Consider the following 25,723-nt stretch of genomic DNA (forward strand, 5'->3'; position numbering starts at 1 on the left):
AAGCATGCTTTGAAAAGTATCTTAAAATAAAGTTGTGGGATTCTAATAAAAAACCTCCGTGGAAAGCAACATGTATTCATGCTGTAAACCATTGCTCTTCTGCACAATATTTCACACATTTTATGCACTGTTGCATTACACATGTTCTATCAAAGTTTGGCCAAATCACGAGGGACCCTTCAAAACAAAAATGTAACAGAAGCATTTGACGTGGTGCAGTGCTAAAACTGTGGCAACATGGCATATTTTCTGGTGTTAAAAATCTGAATTGTAAATTTATAAAAGCTTAAGGGTGCTATTGTCAATTTGCACAGAGAGAGCCTACCGGTCCCGAAAGTCCGAAACCAAACCCCACCTAAAGGAGCTGAGCTTTCGTCAATAGAGCCGTTGTCTAACGCCGTTACTAACACTTTTTCTTGAATAACCCCGTCAATTTGTAATTTGTATGTTTCCTTTAAGAATTTCAATATTTTTAATTTTCCATAAAACATTTAAAATATCTAATTAATTAAATACTTAGACATGAATGCACCAACATGATTAATTTTCCATTGAAAAAGAGGGATAAACTAGTCGAATTAGTTTTGTTTTAATAAAAGTTAACAGATGATAAAATTAAGAAAAAGATGAAAGAAAGAATCTTTAATTTTAGTGAGGAAATTGGATAGTTTGATATTTTGTTAAATTTATTTTTTATTTTTATCAACACACTTACATAATACTATTTATAATACGCATTACTTCAACTACGATATATTTTATTCATTTTACCTAATTTTAATTTTTTAAAAATTACTATTTCTTACGATACTATATGTAGTTATGAAGCTAGAATAATAACTAGCATGATTAAATATACGTAATTGAAATATGTTTAGCAAGTTATTATATCAACATATAATATTATTTTTTATACATATTATGACATGTAGTAATGAATCGTGAAAAGAATAATGATTAATAACTATATAAAACACAAGAGAGGTTTATAATTTTTTTCCATCTGATAAGCAACCTTTTAATTTGGACAGGGGAATATGGATAGAATTTTCAATACTTTATTATTTTCCAGACGTTTACTTAATTGTATTTTTGTACGAAGAAGTGAATTTATAAATCCACAGGGGTATCTAAAGAAATATCTATTTTTTATTTATTACTTTATAATGGCCATAGTCTAAAGACTATAGACCCTATAAATATATGTAATCATACAACAGCACGCCTCTCCTTCATAAAACGACGCATCGTCTCGATACATGACATAGAAAAGAAATCAAGAGAAAGGAGAAACAAACCAAGTCCAACTCTCTTCTCGACTCTTCTTTCTTTGGAAGCAAAAGAAGCGTGTTTTCCCATCCTGTCTTTTCACTTTCCTCTCAAAACAATCTCTCAATCCTTCACCGCTGCAACTGAATTCAATTCTCAGAGAAATTTGATTTGAACTGGGGCTGATCCATGGAATCGATTGGAAGGGGGTGGCCTGAGCCGGTGGTGATGGAATTTCCGACGAACTCTCCGGCGGATTCCCCGGCGAGGGTGCCACGGAGGATTAGAAGGAGGTTGCTTGAGGCGAAGAGCGGTAGCTCGCCATCTAGTGCAGAGGCGATTGAGGCCAAGCTCAGAGAAGCTGATCTTAGAAGACAGGTGACTTTTGTTAGCTCTTGGTGCTTATTTTCACGGGTTTTCTTGAATTTCTTATATTTCACTGGAATTCGGTTGGAGAAAACTCGGTTTGGGTCCTACTTTTCCAATCCTTTTCAAGTAGATATTTCCCATATAAAGAATTGGAATCTGGTTTGGAATCCTCGACTGGGCTCTCTCTAATTCGTTGTTAAAGAAATTTCCGAACTTTTTTTCTCGAGGTTTTTAATTGGACTTCATGATAACTTCGGAAACCTTACATCATCTGATTTTGTAACGGTATTAGCTGTTTGGTACCATAACACTCTTGATTTCAATAGAAATCCGTGGGTATCATCCCACTTTTGTCAAATAAAAAAAAATCCCGAACTCCTGCAGCCTTTGGTTTTGCTGCTTGATGTTAGGTTGAACTGTTGATTACACAAAAAAAGTTTTCTTATTATTTATTGTCGTGTTTTTCTATTGAAAACAGACATGAAATTTTTTATTATAAACTTTTCAGTGTGGGGTTAGGTACAAGTCTTACTTAATTTTAGAATCTGTAATTAAAAGTATTTTCAATTTTGTTTTGTCGTTTCTATGATTCCTAGGAAAAGTGTACCAACTTAAAGTGATTTAATTAAGTCAAGCAATCAGTTTAAGTAAGCCAAGCAAAATTATTGTGAGAATTTAAATTATCTCCTTATTAGTCCTTCCTGGCGTTGAAGCTTATGCATTGATATACTGGTATATATGATATACCATTGACAGAGATTTTATGAGTGGCTATCCTGCAAAGCGAGGCCGAAACCAAGAAGCCCTTCATGGTCTTCTCAAGAGGAAGATCTCAGCCAACGAATCCAAGCCAGACTTTTTGCTGCTGAGCAAAAAAGGTATTATGCTCTCATTTTATTACATGTATAGTGGCATAATGACAGTTTTTGTTTAGGCAACAGTAGTATATTAGGATGAGTGAGGCTATGGTACTGTGCATAGCGCAGATTGATCCGTACTATGGATCAGTGTCTTCGTTTTCAAAGTTCACATAATCGATCTGAACAGTTCAACATGATCTCCATATGAAAATGTACCTGCAGACTAAATTTATCATTTTTTAGAATTTTTTTATTGTTTTATTAGATAGGTAGAAAATCACTACTTTTGAATGGTCTAGAATTTTTAGATCAAGTGATTTTCTACCTATCTAATAGAATAGTTAAAAATTTGTAAAAGATATAAAATTCGATCTACAAGTACATCTTCATATGGAAATTCATGTTGAATGGTTCAGATAGACTGTTTGACTTATAAAACAAAGATATTGATCCATAGTACGGACCAATCCAAGCTATGCATAGTACTATAGCCTTACTCTATCAGGATTTTGTTACACAGGTGATTGTGAAATTGAGGGGGAGGTGATTTTAGTTGCATAACTTGAGTTTATAGTTTCCTGTTTAGGTATGGGATGCTTTTTAATGATAAGAGGCCATATCAGTATGACAGTACCAGAAAGTACTTGATATTAGTTACCTGTAGCAGTGACTGACTATGCACCAGTTCTATTTAACAAATTATTTGAATTTTACAGACTGAGCTTGTTGGAGAAGGCACAAAAGAGGCTTGCAAGGATGGACGAGCTGCGGCAGGCAGCGAAAAATGGTGTGGAGATGAGGATTGAGAAGGAGAGGGAGGAGCTGGGGACCCGTGTTGAGTCCCGTGCCCGCCAGGCTGAGGAGAACCGCCTCCGCCTACTTGCTGCACATAGGCAGAGGCGGGCTGCTCTTAGAGAGAGGACCGCTCATTCCCTTGTTCAACGATTATTGCGGGAGAGCAGGTACTCATAGAAGTGTTTGTATATCTAAAGATGGTATGCAGGTGATTATCTCTAAAAAAATGTTATGGTTTAATAGGTATAAAGAAAGGGTGAGGTCAGCAATCAGTCAAAAAAGATCAGCAGCAGAGAAGAAGAGGTTGGCCCTTCTGGAAGCTGAGAAGAGGCGGGCCCATGCAAGGGTGATGCGTGCCCGCCGGGTTGCTAAGGCCGTCTGTAGTCAGAGAGAGAGTGAGAGACTGAGGATAGAGCAGCAGCTTAAAGACAAGCTTCAGAGGGTACATTCCTCTCTCTTTCTTGCTCTCTCTGCACACAAAAGTATGTCTTTCTAATCACAAAATATAATGTTTTGATTTTAGGCGGAGGCGTATAGAGTAGAGTGTATGAAGCAGAGAGGCAGCCCTCGTAGCTGTATGCCTAGCTTCACTTGGGAAGAAGAGCACGGAGATATTCTTGCTAGAAAAATTGCAAGGTCTGTATACTTATCCAATTCAGTGCTTCAAATTTGCCTTACATTTATACACAAAAATTTCAAACTGTAGTTCTGGACTTGAAAAAAAATAGCCCTTAACTATTAGTAGCAATTAATGTTCTATCAGGTGTTGGAGGAGGTTTGTCAAATCGAAGCGTACCACCTTGTCATTGACCGAATCTTATGAATCTCTGGGCTTAAACTCAAAATCTGTGAAATCAATGCCGTTTGAACAGCTCGCCATGCTAATTGAGTCACCAGCAACACTTGAGGCCACAAAGTTATTACTTGAACGGCTTGAGAGCCGATTCGTCATCTCTCTTGCCACAGCCACCCGCTCAGTACCAGCTCCCCAAAACATAGACCACCTATTGAAGCACCTTGGTTCCCCGAGAAAACCGTCCAGATCTCGAGGCCCCACACCAAAGAAAGGGAATGCTGGTAAATCAACAAAGAAGTCATCTTCTAGATACGCAGTACGGGTAGTACTCTGTGCATATATGATATTAGGTCACCCGAATGCTGTTTTTAGTGGGAACAGCGAAAGGGAAAATGCACTCGTGGAGGCTGCCTCAGGATTCATTCAAGAGTTTGAAATACTGGTGAAGGTTGTACTGGATGGGCCTGACAAAGAGAAGTCCTTCAGGAAACAGCTGGCAGCATTTGATGCGGGATGGTGTAATTATTTGTACCGGTTTGTTGCATGGAAGGTGAAGGATGCGAGGGCTTTGGAGGAGGACCTCGTCAGAGCGGCATGCAAGTTGGAGCTGTCTATGATGCAGACTTGCAAGGTCACAGCAAATGGTGAGATGCCAGAGCTTACCCATGACATGGAAGCTGTACAAAAGCAGGTACTTAATTGCATTTTTTTTAGTTCTCTGATCTTCGTTATTAAGTGAGATGGACCTTTGTAGAAAGAAGTGTACGGAATGGAATATTATTTTTTTATATTTAAGTTTTAGCTTAAAAATACACTTCTGGTATCTGCGCAAAACGATTACATTCTGTATTATTTCAGTAATTTGAGAGGTGGAGAGGAGGGGGGGCGGGGGGGGGGGGGGGGGAGTGATTTTAAAGTTTTACTATCTAGTTTGTGAAAATTATGAATAAATTATATCTTTGGGGCTTTAGGTCACAGAAGATCAGAAGCTTTTAAGAGAGAAGGTGCACCACTTGAGCGGGAATGCAGGTCTAGAAAGGATGGAATCTGCTTTATCCAATACCCGATTCAAATTCTTTGAATCTAAAGAGAAGAACTCCAGTAGCCCAATTACTCATATTCCATCCCCATCCGACTCAGAGCCCTCCTCATCTGCGCAAAATTCTATTTCCACCCCTGATGCAAGTTTGAAAACGACCGACTCATCCAGGCGTGTAGCACGGTCTTTGTTCAGATCTGGTAAGGAAATAGCAGCTGCTGAGGAGGGTGTTGTTGAAAATTCCGGTGTTTTAAGGGCCGAAAGTGAGAAGATGCCGACAGAGAATGAAATCTTAGTGAATGAAATCCTTCATGAAACAGATGGGTCTATTGCTGGCAGCCTTACTTCTAGCAATGGTGATGAGATGGAGATCAAGGTAATTGGTGATTATTGTTATTTTAAATTCTTTTGGTATCTACTAGCAGACTAATTTTTGTTATTTTGAAAAAATGTTAGGCAAAGGTGATAGAGACAATGGAGAAGGCATTTTGGGATGGTGTAATGGATTCGTTGAAAGGAGATAAGCCAAACTACAATCGGGTTATGGATCTGGTGAAGGAGGTCAGAGATGAATTATCTAATTTGGCCCCTCAAAAGTTGCGACAGGAAATTTTGGACCGCATTGACCTTGATATCTTGTCCCAGGTGCATAAATAAAACCTTAACTTATTATTACTCATTTTTCAGATCATATCAAATATAAATAAATAGAAAAATGAGAGGGTTGAGATATAACAGCTTCTAAGCATTATTTTAACTGTTTTCTTATTTTTGTTTTCTACAAGGTACTTCACTCAGGAATAGATGATAGGCAACATTTGGGCCAAATTCTGGATTTCTCACTTGGCATGTTACGGCAGTTAGGTTCACGTGCGAGCGAAGATTCAGCAAAAGAGGCTCATCAAAAGTTGTTAAGTGAACTAGCCGAGGAATCCACGAACCAAACCAAGAGCTCATTTGTTTTTGCCATAGTCAAGGGTCTTCGGTTTACACTTGAAGAAATAAAGGTGCCTTTTCTTTTGCTTATACCTTCTTGGCATGTATTAGAGCCTTTGATTTGCTTAAAACTGCTTAGCAATTAAATTAACACCTTAATTTTGTATGTAAAAAATAGAAATTGAAGAGTGAGGTGAGCAAGGCACGCATACAGATGCTGGAGCCACTGGTACAGGGAACAGTTGGTATAGAGTACCTACAGAAGGCTTTCACTGACCACTATGGCATCCCCTCTGACGCGTCAGTCTCCCTTCCTCTGACTGCACGGTGGATTTCAGCGATCAGTGTAAATTTGGAGGAAGAATGGGGCGAATATGTAAATTCTCTTTTGGCCTTGTCAGTAGAAAACAATGTGAGCAGTTATTTCACTTGAATTGGGAAAGAAAAATGAGTTCAGTAATAACATATATATTTATTCACCTATTACTTGCATAATTTTAGGCTCTGCCTCTTGTCATGACACTAAGGACTGGTGGAGCTATCTCAGGAAATCAGATTCTTCCTCGTGCCAGTGTTTCTTCAGGTATTTCCTCGTACCAGTGTTTAATTAATTGAAATAAATCAAATTACTTAATGTTTTGGAAGGGCAAGGTCCCTTATGTTGATATATAATCATTTTTAAATTGCTGACACAATCATTCTTTCTTTTGTCAGGTGAAAATGCTGAGTTACCAGAATGCACTGGAGATATTATAGACAAGTTGGTACGTCTGGGTTTGTTGAAACTGGTTTGTGGCATAGAGGGAGTTACTTTACAGTCAGTGCCAGAGACGCTCAAATTGAATGCTCTACGGTTGAGGTCCATTCAAAGCGAGTACCAAAAGATCATAGTTATTGCAACAAGGTGCATTTCTTACAGGAAATTATATAAATACTAATAATGAATGAAAACAACCAAATAAGGAAATAAAATAATAAGAGCTAACATCTGGAAGGTCTCTTTTTTTTTTTACAGTATGTTGGTTTTACGGCAGATCCTTATAAGTGAAAAAGGCCCAAATTCATACAACGAAACTGTAATCACAGAATCTGTGCAAAAGCTGACAGCACTGGTAGACAGCTTAGCTGATGTAGGCTTAGAAGAGATTGTAGATACTCTAATTGCGACCTCATCTCCGGAAAACATGGAATCTAAAAAGGAAATAATGGGTCGAGTTCTTCTAAAGAGCCTCCAAAATGGGGACATCATCTTCAACAAAGTCTCTGCTTCAGTTTACTCAGCTTTGCGTGCAGTTGCATTTGCAGGAAATGGGGTCAAGGGAAGGAAGTTGGCCGAAGTGGCTTTACGGAAAGTTGGGGGTGTTATTCTTTTGGACCGGGTCATGAAGGCGGGTGAGGTACTAGTCAAAATGGCGGTTGTAACAGGTCAGGTCCATGGGCCTTGGTACAGGTGCCTGATGTGAAAATAAACTGGTTGTTTGTTGTGTTAGTTGTGCATATTGGGATTTGTTAGAAAGATTGTACATAATTGATGTGTGTTATGTTATGCATGTGAAGGGGTTTAGCCAGGGTTATGAATGGATGAAATATAGTGGAAAGGGATAAATGAATTTAGTCGCAAGGGACTAAGGTTTCTGGTTGTAAGTTAGTAAAAGCCATGAAAAATAATGTAATTGTCAATAGAAGATGCTGTTCATGAGCTAGTTTAAGCTAGTTTTTTTAAATGTATGCTGAATATCTTGGCAGTTAATTTGTACATATCACCACTAATGCTAGTTGTGTACTTGAGTTCAATGCGTTCAATGCTAGTTGTGTACTCTTGATGAAATTAAGTTTAAAATTTATTAGATGTTAAGCATATAAAATTTATAAATTAATTTATTATAAGAGTGAAGCTTGGGTACTATGTATAGCATATATTGGTTTGTATTTTGAATTAATGTCTTCATTTTTAAAGTTCAAATAATCTATTCAATTTTTATTTTTATTTTTTTGGAACTTCTTTAGATAGTATCTGTTATACAAGTAGGTAAAAATAACTATTTTTGAATGGTCTAGAATTTTCTAGATCTAGGTAATTTTTTATCAATCTAAAAATATTGTAAAAAATTATAAAAAATTTGATCTACAAACACATTTTCATACAGTGATTATGTAAACAATTTAGATGACTATTTGAACATCGTACATGAAAAAATTTGTCTAAAGTACGGAACAATGTGCATTGTGCAATATACATAGTAGCCTCTCTCTTCTTATATAATAAAAAATAATAATTGTTAAGTTATTTTAAATATTTATTTTTATCATTTTCTTACTATTGAGTATTGACGTTTATATTAAATAAATTTGAAAATTTATAAATTATTGTATATAAATATTACACAATTTGAATTAATTCGAGTTTACAAACACCGAAACACACTAACTCTACATATCACTATCAAATTGTTGTGGGCTTGGTTACATCACAGGCAGAAAACTGTATATACCAAAATCTGCACCTAATACCTCAAATTACGCAACCCAATACACATCTCAAGATAAATTGGTATCACTAGCACTTCCTCTTGTTCCTTAACTTTGTATTTCACTGGCGGAAGCCGAAGTGGTGGTCTCGGTGCTTTGTATTTCACTACTGGGCGGCAATGAAGCCTCTACGGATGGTGCATTTTGCGTCTCAACCGGAATAGAGGCTTCGACGAATTGTACCGGTTTGAACTTGTTGATGTAGTAACTGAGCGGCGGACCAGTATACGGGACCGTTTTGACAACTGTTTGGTTTTTGTTAACTTGAAGGAGGATTGAGGAGGCGGCTGCAATGGAGATCAGTGCTAAGATGGCAGTGAGACCTGCAGTATTATCTGAGCCCTGAGATGATGAACCAGCGGCACCAGAACTAATTGCGCTGTCTGCCACGTAAATAGCGGGCTGTAAAAATTTAAACGAGCGTCAGTTGTAGTAAATAACTGTGGTTTTTCAGATCTCCTCTGCATATTTTTTTATTAAAGGGCCCCGGAACACCCCGGCATCTCTTAGATGCTTTTCATGAGAATTGAACACGCGTCTCTACGTAGAGAGACGAAGCTCACACCACTGTGCTAAGCCCGCAGTTATTTCTCCTCTACACTTGAGAACATTTTTTTTCCTAGGAAATGAGGTGGTTTCTCTTTTAGTAAATCCTTGGATGCAAGTTGTTATAAAACAGAAAAAAAGGAAGGGGAGAATAAATCCTTGGTTGATAATATGGGGCTTGAGTGGCAAAATTGTAGTGAAATGCATGACACTTAACAATTATTTTGAGTAACTAATGAAAAAAACTCTTTTAACTCTGCTGAATTATTTTTATATTTTTCTATAGAAAATTAGTTCTGACCATAGTGTTATGTAATGTGGCAAAAATCACTTGTGACCGTGCATTTCATGATATTTACATTGCCCACATTGACATTGAGTAAGAAGGAACCGAAATCCTGTCAGTTCTCTGATATACCAAACTTTTTTTTTTAATTAATTAAATTCCAAATTCTCAAATCAACACAAGACCTTACACAGAGGAAGAGGGTACACAAGGAAATGAAATGAGATGTTAAGAAAGGAGATGTGAAAATCAAATTAAATAGGCAAAAGGAAATTACCTCAACAGAATAAATGTTAGTTTGCCCGGCAGTATCTTTTTCGACATATCCAGTCCAGCCTCTTTTCTTAGGCGGGAATGTGCCGACGACCTTTGTTTGCTCTTCGGCTACCCATTGCATGCTCAAGTTACCAACCTACAATTAACAGTACTGTGCTCAATTTATGTCTCACAAACTAAAATTTCACCAACAATTTTCTCGAATTGTACTGCAGTACCCGGCCAAGTGCAAGTGCTCTAATTTTGAAATACAAAGGTTTTCCTTGGATTTTTAGCAAAGGGTCTCTCAATTATTGAATAATATATTGAATAAAAAGAAAATCAAAGAAACCTCTTTATCAGGAGCGCATTCCTCTGTATTGCAATCATCATCTGTGCTTGTTGAAGCATGAACTATGAAATTCTTGGAGCAATTCCTCATTTTTTGGGGCCATGTTGGTATCCTCTTAGAAGGAAATGCACAGCTGTTTAATGATATCAGGGATCGAGTTGTGCATGCCATTCTACAAAATTTTGAAGGGGAGATTACCAATAATTCTTCTCTTGGTTTTTACCAGTTATTCCTGCTCTTTAATGGCTTAGAAGAGATGAGAAGTAGAGGAGAAGTAGAAGAGAAAATCTTAGGTTGGGAATTCTGTGGTGATGATCTTGAGTGGATATGAACAGGCCACGTGGAGCCTCTTTTTCTTTCTTCTGTTTAGGTAAACGTGGAGCCTCTTTTGCTACTAGAAAAATATATACAACAATTTTGGTAAATTTGGTGATTGGTGAATCGGTGTACCGTGTACTTGACGAATAAAAAAGGGACAGTGTTGATTTGGGATCCTTTTCTTTTGGGTTAAATAAGGAACTCTTTATATTCCCAGCCCGGAAATTTGAGAATGAACTCTGCTGCTTTTCGGATCTCAACTATTCAAATTTGTTGAGATTTGTGCATAAAATTTTTTTTTTTATAGAGAAACATGAATAGAAAATTTTAAGTGGTTAGAATGGGAAAAGCAGCACGCTGCTTTTCTCAGCAGATTCATATCCGGAAATACGAGCAAGGCTACGGTACTATGATTTGCATAAGGCTACGGTGCTATGGATTACACAGAGTACTGATATGGTGATACAATAATTTTCAAAAATTTAGGATATGATACGGCTATTATATATATTATTTTTTATTATTTTAATTATATTATTAATTAAACATGTATATTGTACCAAAGTTACATGTATTGTTAACAAAGACTTGTGTGGTCTAGTGGTAGTATCTTTGATTCTCAATGACCAAGTCTAGGTTCAATTCACGCTACTAGCTTAATGGAAAAAAATTTGTGTTGTTGCGCGGCTCATGGTACACCCAGGGCGTGGAGTGTACGGGTGCGGTCCACAGGATTTTACCTTGTACACAAGTATCTCTGGCGTATCCAGAAGTATATGTGGCGTATCGGGAAGTATCAGACCGTATCAGTGGAGTATCGGAGTTGTGTAGGATACGCCACGTAAGCCGATACGCCAGCTGGTGTATCAAACACGTATCGGTGCCGTATCTGGTGCGTATTCATATCCGATACACACTCGATACGGGTACAGGACCCTAGATGGCGTATCGGGATAACATAGATAGAGGGCTACGGTGCTACGGCTCAATATTTGACTTTTTAAAATCCTAACGGTCGATCCGAACCGTTCACCTTGTTCTCCATATTAATATATATTTGGACACCAAATTTTATATTTTTTGAAAATTTCTTACTATTTTTTTAGATAGGTAAAAAATCACTTGATCTAAAATTTTTTGCACCATTCAGATATTTGATCTTCTACCTATCTAAAAAAATAGTAAAAAATTTCCAAAAAATATAAAATTTGGTGTCCAAACACATATTAATATGGAGAACAAGATAAACGGTTCAAATCGACCATTAGAATTTTGAAAACTCAAATATTGATCAGTAGTACCGTAACCCTCTATGCAACCCATAGCACCATAGCCTTACAGCCCTTACTCCGGAAATATAATTGCAGCCACAAATATTAGAATTTTTTTCTTTTATTTTTCTCCTACTCCAAATTTTGAGCGGTATTTTATGAGTTAAGATCCAGTGAAGTAACTCAATATTTGGGTTTTGATTCGGAACCGTCTGATTTGAATCCATGATAATCTATCCCAAGTAGAGTGCACATATCCCGAGAGATGAATTTGAATTGCGAAACAATCTAAAGCGACGAATTTGAATCGGATTGTATCGATCCAAAACCCAAAGATTGAGTTACTTTAGGGGATCCGGACCTGTATTTTATGGCATATTGCTACATGGAGTAAAACTAGGGTGTTCTTAAGTTCATCAAGTTCCATGATGAACTTAAGTCTAAAACTCATTGAATCGGTTTCAAATGACAAATTTGAACTGTTGAAATCCGCCTACTTTACGAGTGATGCGTTTACATGTGAATATTTTAAATATTCGAATTAATTTAGTATAAAGTCAAGCGGTCAAAATTAGAAGGTTAATAAATTAATTTAATACATTCTTTTTTGAATTATTTTTTACCACTTAATTCTATGCAAAATTAATTTTAAAATTAAATTTGTTTACACATAGACGCATCACTCATAAGATATGTGAGTTTCAATGGTTTAAATTTGTCGTTTGAAGCTGATTCAATGAGTTTTAGATTTGAGTTTACCAAAAGGCTTAGTGAACTTAGAACACCTAGTTCTACTCTTCCTACATGACTAAAATTGTAGCGGTATTTGGAATATTGCTTTGAATAAAAAACAACTAAAGCATGATCAATAGGGGTGTTCATTGGGTCCGGTTAAGTCGATTTTGAACCGAACTGAATTAGTTTGGATCAAACGGTTCGGTTTTTTCAGTTTAATAGTTCAGTTCGGTTTGAAAATTTTCAAAACTGAAATGACCCAACCGACCAAATTTTTATATGTTATGAATTTAGTCCTAACTACCTGATTTATTTTTTAATACTCCGGCTTATTTCTTAATCAAATGCTTTAAATACTTCAGTTTATTTCTTAATACTTCGATTTATTTTTTTAATATATTTCGATTTATTGTAAATCAATTGCTTTAAATAATAAAATAATATATTTCATTTTAAACTGAACAAACCGAAATAAAACTTTGATTTGATTAGGTTCGGTTACAATATAAATCGGTTTGGTTTGATCTATTTTTAAAACCAAATTATAACTTTAATTTGTCTAGTAAAAGTGTAAAACCGAACCGAAGCTATGAACACCCCTAAATTGATCAGTAGAAAAATTGTTCAAAGTTCGTAGCGGGCAAACATTAGAAAAAAAAAAAAAAAAATCCAACTGTCCACAATGCAATGCAATAGATGTAAGATTGAATGCAACAATAAGAAATGCGCTAGCTAATACCTTTCTCTGAAAATATTTTTTTTCCAAAAAATTTCAAGAGCCGGAGAAATTCAGCTACGTCCTTCGATTTTTGGGCCCAACATAAGGCCCTAAAGGCCCGATTTTTCTTTCATCGCAGACCAGGGAAGATTTAACAGAGTAATTTTGAGTTTATGCAGCGCACGGACTATAGAATCAAAACAGTGATGTATAGGGTTCATGAGCTGCATGAAGTCAAAAGTACTCTGTTAAATATTTACCAGAAGCAGAGTCTCCCACTTTCTAAAGTCTAAACCCACATTTGAGGTTTTACAGGCAAGTACACGCTTCTCTAATGGCTATTCGGTTTCTTCTTCGATCAAACCTCGGGAGGTTTATTTCCTCTCCGACAAAATTCACAGAAAATCCCCAAAACTTGAATCGATTTTCGCCCCATTGCCTCTCCCATTTGAACTCCATATGCGGATATCACGATGGGAGGCCAAGGGGCCCTCTGTGGCGAGGCAAGAAAATGATTGGAAAGGAGGCGGTTTTTGTAATTATGGGATTGAAGAGGTTTAAAGGAGACGAAGAAAAGATGCATTGTTTTGTTAAGAAGCATGTTATAAGACTTCTCAAATCGGACAAAATTGCAGTGCTCAATGAACTGGAGAGGCAACAAGAGGTCGATTTGGCACTAAAGGTATCGTCTTCTCTTTTAATCAACCTAGGGTTTGTGTGATTTTTCTATTTGGTAGTCTGTTTGTTGAAATTGGCCCTAGTAAAATGCCTCTTTTGTGTTTAATTTTACTTTGAGCACTGCATTGGTCTTTGATTAGAGATTAAGTAGGAATCACAAACTCACTATTGGTTATTTGAGTTGTGAGGTTTGGTACATTAGGACTCCTGTACCAGCACTACCATAGCAGCACAGTTTATGTATCACTTATATACTGGAATGAATTTGTACCTACTTATAATTCATCAAACGTAGACAAATTAATCATTTGCCCTTGGAAGTCGACCAATTAGAAGACTGACATTTTTCTTAAATACGCTACATATATTTTTTTAATGAAGGGTAAAATGGGTACTCTATAAATTTAAAATGTGTTTTGAACTTTTGATAGAAAAGATAATAAAATGGGTAAATTCGTAAGTTTTTGAAATATATAAGGGTAAATATGATATTATAAACTTTAGAGGGGGAATACGTAATTTTGAAGTTTTTAAGGGGTATTCAAGAAATTCCCGTTTGTAAGTTTATCTAAATCTTTTTTCCATTTTTATGTATTTTTAAGATCTTTAAAATCATTCGAAAGGATGATTGGTACAAACCAGATGTGTTCCTGTACAAAGACCTGATTACTGCCTTGGCTAAATCGAAAAAAATGGAGGCAGCAATGGATGTATGGAGTAGCATGCGAAAGGAGAATTTATTTCCCGACAGCCAAACTTACGGTGAAGTCATTCGCGGTTTTCTGAGATACGGGTCTCCAGCTGATGCCATGAACATATATGAAGATATGAAGAAATCACCTGACCCGCCTGAGGTTTTACCGTTTAGGATTTTACTGAAGGGGTTGTTACCTCATCCATTGTTGCGAAATAGGGTTAAACAGGACTTTGAGGAGCTTTTCCCGCAGAAGCATATGTATGATCCACCCGACGAAATTTTCGGTATGCACTAGAAATAATAATAATAAAAAAATTCCCTTGTTTTGGGTCTGTTAAAAAAATGTTTTACATTTATTGGTAATGTTTCATCATTTGGTACCTAGAAAAAACATTACCACTAGTTTCCTGAGGATAGTACTGATTCTCATATTAAACTACTACAATCACTGTTATTTTTTACTATTGTATCACAGTATCAGACAATGTTAAATACGAAGCATTACATGATATACCAAACTAGGTATAGGTTCTAAGCGCCTTTCAAAAAAAAGGTATAGGTTCTAAGCTTTGTTTTCAACGTGTGATATTTACGTCTGGATTTGAGAATATAACAGGATCATGAGCATTAATTATCAACGTAATTCAAAAGGGTATCAAAATGATGAAACATCCTTGAATGAAATAATGAGATATTTCGTAACATAATTTTAATTCCAAATTTTTCTATGTAATATGTAAGAAATTATATACAAAAAGGCGCGCCACATTTATCCTTTCGCAAAGGAAACAACATTGTAGGTTTGTATCAGGAGATATTTTTATTCTATTTGCTGTATATTTATTACAAGATTGGCTAATATCAAAATGTTTGCACCATGGCTCCCGTGCAATCAAGTCGTTTTCAAATTTTTAAAGTTCAAATGATCGATCCAAACTGTTAGATGTGATCTCTGTATTAAAATGTGCTTGGAAACTAAATTTTACATTTTTTTGAAACTTTTTTACTATTTATTAAACCACTTCTTAATCCCTGATCTACACCGTTAGATCAACGATTTTCAAAGTGACTTAATAAATAATAAAAGAATTCCAAAAAATGTAAAATTTGGTCTCCAATCACATTTTAATATAGAGATCACATCTAATGATTTGAATCGATCATTTGAACTTTAAAAATCCGAAAACGACTTAGTTGCACGGGAGTCATGGTGCAAACGTTCTAATATTAGTCAACCTCTATTTATTACCTTGATTGTATAACATAAAAGATGCACCACATTTTTGCATACTTCATTTAATGATTTAAACTTTTGAATTCCATTTGAGATCCTAAACTCACCAAGTCTTTAAACATAATCATTTGCATACGGTTTCATGCATCAAATCAACACTATGTTGCGTTGCGTCTATTTACGTTTTTAATTACTATTGGGCCAAATTTAAACCTTAAATCATCAAACCGAAGATAATGTCATCAAACCACTTGCTTAATCTACATAGATGACAGTATGAATTAGTATGAAATTTTTTGGATTTATATTGGATGCAAGTCTTTGAGCTTCTTCATCTAATTAGATTGATAATACTGTTATACTGTTTGTCGTGTTGGACCAGGAAAGAACGATATATTATATCTTTATTTAGTAAGATTTAAAACAATCTTTGTTGTTTCGAAAATAAATTATTCTTACGCCTTATGATTTGTATCATTTATCTACACTTTAAAGAGTTAAATATAAACATGCAAATTATTTATATATGAATTTACAGGTATTTCTATCTGGTGTGCAAAAATGTTTATATCTAGAATAATCGCAAGACAATTTAAATTCAATATTTTATTGAATAAAAGTACAGCTTCAGAATTATTCTTTTACCAACGTAAAGATATAAATAATTTTTAGAGTGAGTCTATGGTACTATGCATATTACGATTTGTTACCGTGCTACGGCTCTATATTCAAGTTTTCAAATCCTAACGGTCAATCTGAACTGTTCATCTTGTTCTCCATATTAATATTTGTTTGGAGACTAAATTTTACATTTTTTGAAATTTTTTTACTATTTTTTTAGATTTATTGAAAATCACTGTTTTTGGATGCTCCAGAATTTTCAGATCAAGTGATTTTCTAAATATCTAAAAAAAATAGTAAAAAATTTTCAAAAAATGTAAAATTTGGTCTCCAAACATATATTAATATGGAGAACAAGATGAACGGTTCAGATCGACCGTTAGGATTTGAAAACTCAAATATAGAGCCGTAGCACGGTAACAACCCGTGATATGCATAGTACCATAGACTCACTCTAATTTTTATCACCAAAACTATAAAACTACAAATAATAATAATTATTATTATAATAACATACTAAAGATAAAAAGCTTCGCCTGTGTAGTTTCGGTGTAGTTTCTACAAAGTCTGTCTCAAGCCAGAAAAAAGGAGGGTTCGTGCTAGACTTGGTGAGCCAGCAATAAAAAAATCAGCTTCATTATGGAAATGAAACCCTTGGAAAGGACTTGGAAAGGATGGGTGACCTCTTGGAAAGTCCCCGTGTTGTTGATTCCGTTTGGATTTTATTTCTAGCCTACCCAACTTGTTTGGAAATCAAGGCTTTAAAGAAGAAGAAGATACTAAAAGTAAAATAATGCAATTATGACTGATATTTACTACTTTACCTGAGACATTAAAATCAAACTACTACATGAAACACTTATCATAACTTCACAAATGAAGCTTTTGTGATATCTACGGGAGAGGAAAATCCAAAGGTAAGATCTAATTTGTTCGAAGTTGCCGTAGTAATTTGTCGCATTGGTAATCGTCTTATTGAAAATCAATTGCAGCGTTCTCAGAGATATTCCGACAATAAAATAAGAAATTCAGCAAGCCCAGATTCCAATCCAGCATTTGTAAATATCAAATTGCATTTCGTGGCAAAAGTCAAAGCACTGGCTGTCAAACATGCAAATAATGATCAACTATAGCTCCTGCATTGACCTTAGCAATGGCCAATGGTCTGTCTAGGGGAAGAGGCAAAATGAAAAAAAAAAAAAAAAAGCCTTGACAACCACATCTTAGCTTAGGGGTCTAAGTACAATGTTAGCCCACCAAAGTCGATGATATACAACTAGTTACTAAAAAAAAAAAATTAAAGCTACACAGACTCCAGGAACATGGAGAATGGATGGAGAACCTAAAATGTCTCAATCTATGCTTATTGGCTGATCTATACTGCATAACATGTTCAGGCTTCTTGCTTCCATTTTATATACCTAACTGGTCTGACAGAAAAAAAAAGGGATAGTTATCAGGCACAAAGCAAAGAACAAAATAATGTTATTTGGTTCAACCAATGATGGTTCATATATAGCACATGGGTATAAGCAAAAATAAATCCAGCAACAAGACTCAAATCTCTTTCTCTAGTCTGTACCGTGATGAGAAGAAGATTAAAAAAATAGTCCCTCTTGAGTTGGAACCATGAACAGACTGGTCAGAGATCAGTTTCTTTCCCTTATTTTACCTTTATTGGCAAATGAACCAAATCCTTCTCCAAATGCCGTGTTTGGGATTACTAGCAGGTAAACTCTATTACAGCAGTGTTGGTATAAACAAGAATTGTACAAATTTGTACTGATTTCATTGACATGAAAATACCCTCCATTAGTTCCATCAGTCACGTCCAATATTTTATTTCCGTTTTATTTGTCTTAAAAAAGTTCTAAAAATGGTCACTTGAGTTGAGGGGATCTGGTTAATTTGAGATTTGGTGCAACTTGCATATATGGGGAATGCAGGTTGCTATAGGCAAAGAAAAAAAAATTGTTGGCTCCTTTCCAAATTGCAAAAGATATATTGTGGTGTTAAAGAGAAGAAGAAAAAAGAGTAATTCATACCTAGGTCTCCTTCCATCTGTTCGAATATTTGAGGAACGACATGCCGGGGTTATCTTTCGGCTGGGCTCGCACCCGAGTGGAGCGGCGTAGCACAGCCTCTTCTAGAAGAATCTTTTGATTCACTTCTTTGGTTCTCTTCTCCAATGATGTGCTGTACCAAACAGTATTCAAATTTGTTAACTTCCAACAAAAAGCTGGCCATGTTTGGTTGTGCAGTAAGAGGTGGAGTATACCCCTTACTCCATACTTAAGTCGCCAAACAAAGAGTAAAAGAGGAGTAAGATGGAGAAAGAGGTGGGTTAATTCGGAGTAAGTTACTCCACCTTTCTAGGTGGATTAGCTTATTCCACACTTTCTCCACCTGTGGAACCCATTGTCATAGGTAGAGATTCATTTTCCAACATCTTACTCCTCTAGGCAGATTAAATTTATTCATAAATTCAATTACCAAACAAGGTGTAAAATATGAGCAATTTAATCCTCATTAATTTTACTCCACAACCAAACATGATAAAAAATAATTTAATTAACAACATAACTAAAACATGAAATAGTACCTTATCCTCTGATAGAATTTCTCGAGTTGTCTTTTAATGGCTATCTCACGTACACCTTTTGGATTTAGCGATCCAATCAGTGCATCGAGCTAAAAGAATATGAAATCAGCATGTAAGAAGAGATGATTGAAGAGTTATCAAGGATAAATCTGCTTGATATTTTCTAGACGCCCACTATTTGATTGTATTTGTATATAAAACCAACAAAGTTTATTTAATTTAATACATCAGCCAACATTAGAACAATAAGTTAGGTCAAAAACAACTATGAACAAATTGCTCTAAAAGGAGGACAAATCAGATTCCATAGAACTTGAAACCTAGCAAGCAAAACTACTTTTGTTTGAATTGAATTATATTTTGGGTTCTCACTGTGACAGGAATGAAAGAGATTTCATCAGGAAATCTGCAAAATTTCTCAATATTTGATAACAAACACATCTTTCATGATATTCGTTTGGAAGATGGTACTGTTTGAAAGGTGTTGGTTCTCATTTGCAAATATGGTCAATTGATGTAATATTATTGGAACACAACCAATCTCTTTTCTCTTTTAGAATTAAGTAAGATAAGGAATAATAATCACCTCCTCTTTAGTGCTATAATAGCCCCATTGTTTGCTATCAGAGCTTTCAACAAAGAGCCTTCCCTCCCGCCTGAAGAACCAGTATCTGCGATGGTCTCTATCCTTGCCCAGTGGATTTGTGCGAATATTAAGTTTCTCAATCTCCCTTTCTATGTTCTGCTGCTGTTAAAATAAAGGAAAAAATAACGATTTCAGCAAAGAGCATTATACGTACCATACCTTGATGTTTAGTTGCAAAATTCACAGTGAATTGAGGTTTAATTTAGGCAAAATTGAGACCATGTGGGTACCTGGGCTTCGTCAGGTTTCTTCTTCTCTGAACTCCTCTCCTTATCTTTCCTTTTAACCTGTACCTTATCTGAGCTAGAAGCCTGACCTATTTCTGCCTTTTCGGATTCAGATTTTGCCGATTCTTCTAAATCTTTCTTCTTCTTGGCCTCCTCTCGTTTTGTGGCTCTAAGAGCAGTCTGTTGTTGGATTTGTTCATCTAATTTTTCTCTTATAGAGGCAGTTGTCAGAGCCTCTTCAACCAGTTCGTGTAGGATCCTTAATTTCACGTGGGTATCCAAAAGACCATAATGTCCCCTCTTTATGGTCGGCAGATTATTAGTGAACATAGATGCACGATCTTCCATTTCTAAGAAATCGCCCAAGAATTCTGTCCAGTTCACTGGTGTTATCTGACAATAGCAAAGAAGGCCAGTAATTAGTAGATAGTTTGAACATGACTAAATACATCATAAAGCACTCAGTTGAAATGAAAAACAAAAAATAAAAAAGGGAACACAAAAATTTAGTTATCACTATTATAACCGCGAGAAAGATCTTTCTTCATTTCATGTATTGTTTATTATAATTTCTTATTATTTTTTTTCCACCTCGAGATTAATTTGAGTACTTCACTAATATCAACATATAAGTTTCTGAGAGTGTTAATGCTGAAGCTACCCAATCAGGAAGAACAAAAGCAACCCATATTAAAGCTTTGAAGCAAATGTGTTCAAGGAATTAAATGGATTGCTCAAGCAACAAAATCCAAGCACATAATGTACCAAAGAGGAAAAAAGTTACCTTAGGTTTGCGTTTCTTATTAGGGCTTTGTTTGAAATAGTCTCCTTCATCTTTCATAAGCAAATTAAAAATAGCCGCATGCACCTCCACTATTAACACCACATTTCCTTCTCTGTGGCAGATTGCATTCTCAAAATCTGTCAGAGAGAATGGGGAAAGGTGCAAACACCGCCCAAATGAAGAACAGAAATCCCATACTGAGAGAAGATTACCCACAGATTCCATTGGAACCCTGAAATCTCTGACAAGCTGGGGCCGCTTTGTGAAAATTGGATCATCAGGTGATGGCCCTAGTAACGTGTCTTCGATGGGGTATTTCACTGGCACCATTTCTTCAACCATCCTTTTCCTTCTCTTGCTCTTTGGTAAATTCCCACCATCCTGTAAATAAATTAATTTATGCATTCAGTTAAATTGCAAAAAACTTGTTGCCTGACATAAAATTAAATCTAATATCACCAAAAAGGAAAGATACCTCACTATTTTCCTGAATTGCCCTCTTAGTCTGTTTAGTACAGCGTATAAACCCATTTTGAAAAACAAGCTTTGACATCATTTCTTCAGGTGGATTGGTTGGTAAGCCAAACTTCTTAGCAAGATCTTCACGTATCACCCAAGGGGCATTTTGGGATGTTGACTCCTTTATAAAAACCTTAAGCATGTTACGGCTAAGAGGCGGCCTCTTGCGTATCAGGTCATCAAAATTGAGAACTGAGGTTCCTGTGACCTTTTTTTCTCTGTTAAGCCAGCCAACTTCATATTTAGAAGTGCTGCCATCTGTCATAATTTTTAGGATTCTACAGGGAAGAGTAGAATCTTCCTTTCTTGCATGCATCTCAGACCCTTCAAAGGTATCCTCTTGCATTTTGGTCCATATCTTGTCAACAAGATCACTTAAGTTTAAGGTGCCTGAAGAAACAAAGCATTGCTATGTTAATTTCCAAAACCTTTATTATGTTATTAATATTGCCTTCACATTGGATATGCATAATAACATATCAGATAAATTATATTTGTTTTTCAATAAAAACGTTAAGGTTGCATACATCATTGATTTTCAAGTCCACATTGCATAGCAACTATCAAGAATGGCTACTGTCTTATCAAGCAAAGCTACTGTTACAAGGGAGACTAGAACACTTACTATATTGAATCATGTGAAGAACGGGCCCCACTAATTCTTTGGGGAACTGCTGTACCTTCTCATAGGCACGATGCTCTGACACCAATGCTTCTTCATATGTTAAATTCGATTTACCAGTTACTTTACATGTCCAAATCCTTTGCCGGTACAAATTGAGCCTCTTTAAGTATTCTCTGAGATTAGGTTAAGGAAAAGAATATACTATATTTTGGTATTGTTAGTACCTTCAATATATCATTATACAAACAGCCCTTTAAACCTGAGGCATGAGAAACCAAGCCCTGGTATATACCAGCTGACAAGGTACTGGCTCAATTTTTTCTCTATTGGAAGGCATCTTATCTAAAAACCCCACAACCCATAAAAATATACAACCTGCACACAAAAATAAGTAGATACACGTGTTCATACGAAGGAAATTACAAGAACTGTAGTGAAGCAGCAAAACATAAATCAAACATAAGAAAGGACAGACATATCAGACTGGTATCCCATTGTTACTCGATCATGGTACAATTATGATAGCAAGAGCCCTTTCCACAGAGCAAAATCCTAGCCTTTTCTGGTTTACCCATAGGCTCATAACCCTCTTTTGGACAAACTTATAAGTAGGAAAAAAAGTAAAACTAATTTAACAGTAATGGAAACAAACTGAGTGGAAATTGCCAAACAAAGAACCAAGGATACTGGTAATCCCGAAAAATCTCCTTTGTGAAACGAACTTGAAAAACCAACTCATTAGCTTCCAAGTCCTTTGGTGGATCCAGAAGAGGAAACGGCTTTTTCTTGAAAAGTGGCATTGCACCTTCCAACTTTCAAATGTCTAACACCAAGATTTCAAACTGTCAAGTGAAAGGATAATGTTACTAAACATTAATAAGTACATTGAGAATTGCATGAATAAAAATATGTTAGTACATACCAGAGTTGTCATGTTGTAACAGTGATATTAATAGATATGCACAAGTTTGACAATTTTGTTATCACTTCTATGCAGCCCGATAGATTCGTTTCTTGTTATTTTTTAATCACCAAACTAATGGAAATAATAGGACTACCTAACACAAATCATACGACATATTTAGCAATTAATAAAATGTATCTCCCTTTTAAGTAGTACACTAAATTGTAAATAAGATGTAATAATGATCTAAGAAATTACATTATACAATAATTTTATCATGTAAACAACATAAATATTATTAAATTCAGAAAATAGTTTCTTAATTCGCAAATCACAACAAATTAAGGAGATTAATTAGTTCCCTAGAATAAAAGCTAGTTGTTGTAACACTTAGCCAGAAGAACGTAATGAATTTTCTTATCTTTATCAAACACAAACCCTAGGAATCGTTTTCCCAGATGCAATACTCCCCTCCATATAAAATTCTTAACTTCATTTTAAAGTTCACATAATCCCAGTCAAAAACTATGTCACATACCCCCATTTTCTTGAACAAATTACCAAAAAACACAAACCCTAGAAAACCTCTCGCAGAGATAAACAAAATCAGCTTAACCAAGGCCACAGTAGGGAAACAGATCAATTAATACAAATTTCAAAAAGGTAAATCCCAAGAATTAACTTAAACAGGAAAAGACCAATCCACGAGAGAAGATAATCGACTTAAAGGTCAACATAGGATTACAACCTACCCTAGAAATTGCGAGAGATGTCCCAGCTATACTCAGAGCAAGTCGAGTAGTATCCTGGTCGCATCAGGATGCGGCCGAGCTGACAAGTGGATTACAAAGGGAGATTTGAGCGATGTAGAGATTTGTACCTTCTATGCACCAGGCAACGACGCGTAGGGGAGAGAGCGAGAGAGAGAAAGAGGAAGAGGGAAAAACGAAAACTTGACCGCGCTTGTTTTCGCGAAAGAGAGAGAATGAGAGAGCGAGGAGTGAGCGCTCATTTTGGTCTTTATATTTGCCTCCCTTAAAGAGGTACACCGCCAATCAGGTCTATTATAATCAGCTCTCACAACACAGCGGTCCCAGTTAAGTATCTGGGTCCACATATCAGTGAGTATTAGCCTACCAAGTTTCCAAAGAACAGTTATTTTAGTTAATATGTTATATCCAGAGCTTGCTTTCCATCTTCGGTGGAGAACTTTTAAATGGACTAGGAGCATTTCCAAATTAAAGGATTTTGACTGGATGTCGGAGGGGAGCGAATGCGTATCCTCTGCATTAACTCAAAAGAGAATTTTTGAGTTAATGAATCTCAACACTTTGATTTTGAACGGAGCAAATTTGGTTTCTCTATATTAGGGCTTTTTAATATTAGTGCAGATTTAGTTTGCACGAATTTTCAAATAAATTGGATGGTTGAGATTCATTAACTCAAAAAATTCGTTTTTGAGTTAATGGAGAGGATATGAATTCGAGAAGATGAGATGTGGTCTATTTCAATCTTTGGTGCGGGCCCCAGAAGTCATTGAAAGTAACCGCTGCTCTGGAGTATAACTTCGTGTCATGTGTAATGTGTTTGTTTAAGATTTCTCATATTCGGTTTGAAAGCAACGTGGGATGCTTATCGCATGTAACCCTAAAATAAAAAGAAACTTAAAAAACAATTTTCCACAGAGTGATTTTTATGGAAGATTTATTCTAACGATTTGACATGTAGTCAATAGTTAACCTTTTGCCTTAAGATTAATTTTGTAAATTACATTGCATTACATAAAGGTGAGCGAGGGTATAGTGTTTTACTGTGTATATCTATCTAATATATTTTGATATAGCAGGTGTTGAATTTGTTTTAAAATCCGCATTGAATGTAAATAAAAATACATCTGATTATTATTGTATTTATAGCATTTTGATTTACCATAGTCTCCCTTCATAAAGATTAATAGGAAATTTAAAATATTCTATATATACACACACAAAGTTATTGATTTTTTATGTTTTGAAAATATATTTAGAGTCAGACTTATTAAATTTGTTAAGAAGTATGGAAGTGAAATAAGTGTATTTATAGCATTTTGATTTTAAGTATATGATATTAAAATAGCTGTCAGTCGACTCTCAATTTCCCCGAATTTTTTAATAATAGAAAATAAATAAATAAAATATCGAAATAGGGAATCGTTTTTTAGTTTTATCGGGATATAGGTAGACCGGGATAATCACAATTAACAGCTACTAAGATTAACGGAGAGGAAAAAAAAATGAAATGGTACAGTTATTCCCGTCCGGGATTAAAAAATAAAATAAAATATAAAGTCGTAGCTGTATGAATGCTTCTTTTTTTCCCAAGTTTTTTTTTTGGAACAAAAGCTATGCTTAGGTACAGGTCACACACCCATTGCTTTTGTATCAACAATTGTGGGGTCCACTATTGAGTTCAATTGCGCATTAGTAGAAGTTCAATTGCGTTTTTTTTTAACACCGGACGGTACGGTTATTCCCGACCGCCTTTTTTTTTCAACCGCTAACCTGTTTAAGGGTTGTTATTAGAGATATAATTTAGATGGGATAATTAGTCACGTCCTATGGACGAGATAATTCATCCCGATCTACCTATATCCCGATAAAATTAAAAAACAATCGCCTATTTCGATATTTCCTTTACTGTCGACATCATCAATGTCAGTGTTGGGGTGATATCATAGTAATAAATGCTTGCAATTCACAAATATTGTGATTATTAATTAAATTGAAAAAAAATGATGACGTAGAGGAGCAAACTAGAGACAATTTGGACAAAAAAAATTCGATGTTGAGTGTTTTAATTTGTTCAGTTCATCAACAATACTGATGTACAGTTAAGATTTAGAGAAACATTGAAGGTTTGAAAAATTGAGGCAGTAAAACCCTCCTCGTAATTTAATATGTTCCTGAAAAAAAATATAACATAGTCTCTTAAATTAATACTAGAGAAGAATTAAATTAAGTTGCTGACACATAATAAAATTAGATTAATTGCACAGAAAGAAATAATAAAATTGAGGCAGTAAAACTCTCCTCGTAATTTAATATATTCCTAAAAAAAAGAAAACATAGTCTCT

The 25,723-nt window shown here is 35.4% G+C and overlaps 4 protein-coding genes across 7 annotated transcripts; 2 read left to right on the top strand and 2 right to left on the bottom strand.

The window, feature by feature from the left end:
* Window positions 1-1,213: 1,213 nt before the first annotated feature.
* Window positions 1,214-7,788, top strand: LOC144565959 (uncharacterized). The gene is made up of 13 exons (XM_078315814.1): window positions 1,214-1,647; window positions 2,395-2,516; window positions 3,215-3,460; window positions 3,537-3,735; window positions 3,817-3,929; window positions 4,057-4,780; window positions 5,061-5,504; window positions 5,585-5,773; window positions 5,914-6,135; window positions 6,243-6,476; window positions 6,566-6,647; window positions 6,779-6,968; window positions 7,080-7,788. The coding sequence occupies exons 1-13, from the start codon at window positions 1,459-1,461 to the stop codon at window positions 7,525-7,527; spliced, it is 3,402 nt and encodes a 1,133-aa protein (XP_078171940.1). The 5' UTR covers window positions 1,214-1,458; the 3' UTR covers window positions 7,528-7,788.
* Window positions 7,789-8,431: 643 nt separating this feature from the next.
* LOC144565961 (proline-rich family protein) lies at window positions 8,432-10,372 on the bottom strand. The gene is made up of 3 exons (XM_078315815.1): window positions 10,033-10,372; window positions 9,703-9,837; window positions 8,432-8,995 (listed from the first exon to the last, which is right to left on the bottom strand). Exons 1-3 carry the CDS (start codon window positions 10,201-10,203, stop codon window positions 8,642-8,644), a joined length of 660 nt encoding a protein of 219 aa, XP_078171941.1. The 5' UTR covers window positions 10,204-10,372; the 3' UTR covers window positions 8,432-8,641.
* A 2,996-nt stretch (window positions 10,373-13,368) lies between these two features.
* Window positions 13,369-14,918, top strand: LOC144566354 (protein THYLAKOID ASSEMBLY 8-like, chloroplastic). Of its 2 annotated transcripts, none has more exons than XM_078316372.1 (2): window positions 13,369-13,756; window positions 14,355-14,918. In XM_078316372.1, exons 1-2 carry the CDS (start codon window positions 13,409-13,411, stop codon window positions 14,742-14,744), a joined length of 738 nt encoding a protein of 245 aa, XP_078172498.1. In that variant the 5' UTR covers window positions 13,369-13,408; the 3' UTR covers window positions 14,745-14,918. The 2 variants fall into 2 exon arrangements, with proteins under 2 accessions (XP_078172498.1, XP_078172500.1); XM_078316374.1 differs by having other exon boundaries at window positions 14,376-14,918.
* A 2,484-nt stretch (window positions 14,919-17,402) lies between these two features.
* LOC144566255 (DDT domain-containing protein) lies at window positions 17,403-23,606 on the bottom strand. Of its 3 annotated transcripts, none has more exons than XM_078316228.1 (10): window positions 23,364-23,606; window positions 22,395-22,530; window positions 21,708-21,880; window positions 21,039-21,472; window positions 20,564-20,944; window positions 19,783-20,172; window positions 19,493-19,654; window positions 18,907-18,995; window positions 18,350-18,500; window positions 17,403-17,729 (listed from the first exon to the last, which is right to left on the bottom strand). In XM_078316228.1, exons 2-9 carry the CDS (start codon window positions 22,505-22,507, stop codon window positions 18,350-18,352), a joined length of 1,893 nt encoding a protein of 630 aa, XP_078172354.1. In that variant the 5' UTR covers window positions 22,508-22,530; window positions 23,364-23,606; the 3' UTR covers window positions 17,403-17,729. The 3 variants fall into 3 exon arrangements, with proteins under 3 accessions (XP_078172354.1, XP_078172356.1, XP_078172353.1); XM_078316230.1 differs by having other exon boundaries at window positions 19,493-19,651; window positions 22,395-22,549; window positions 23,364-23,597; XM_078316227.1 differs by having other exon boundaries at window positions 22,395-22,549; window positions 23,364-23,597.
* Window positions 23,607-25,723: the final 2,117 nt, after the last annotated feature.

The sequence above is a fragment of the Carex rostrata genome, chromosome 15 (assembly GCF_964058835.1).
Source record: "Carex rostrata chromosome 15, lpCarRost1.2, whole genome shotgun sequence".
NCBI classification, from domain to species: domain Eukaryota; kingdom Viridiplantae; phylum Streptophyta; class Magnoliopsida; order Poales; family Cyperaceae; genus Carex; species Carex rostrata.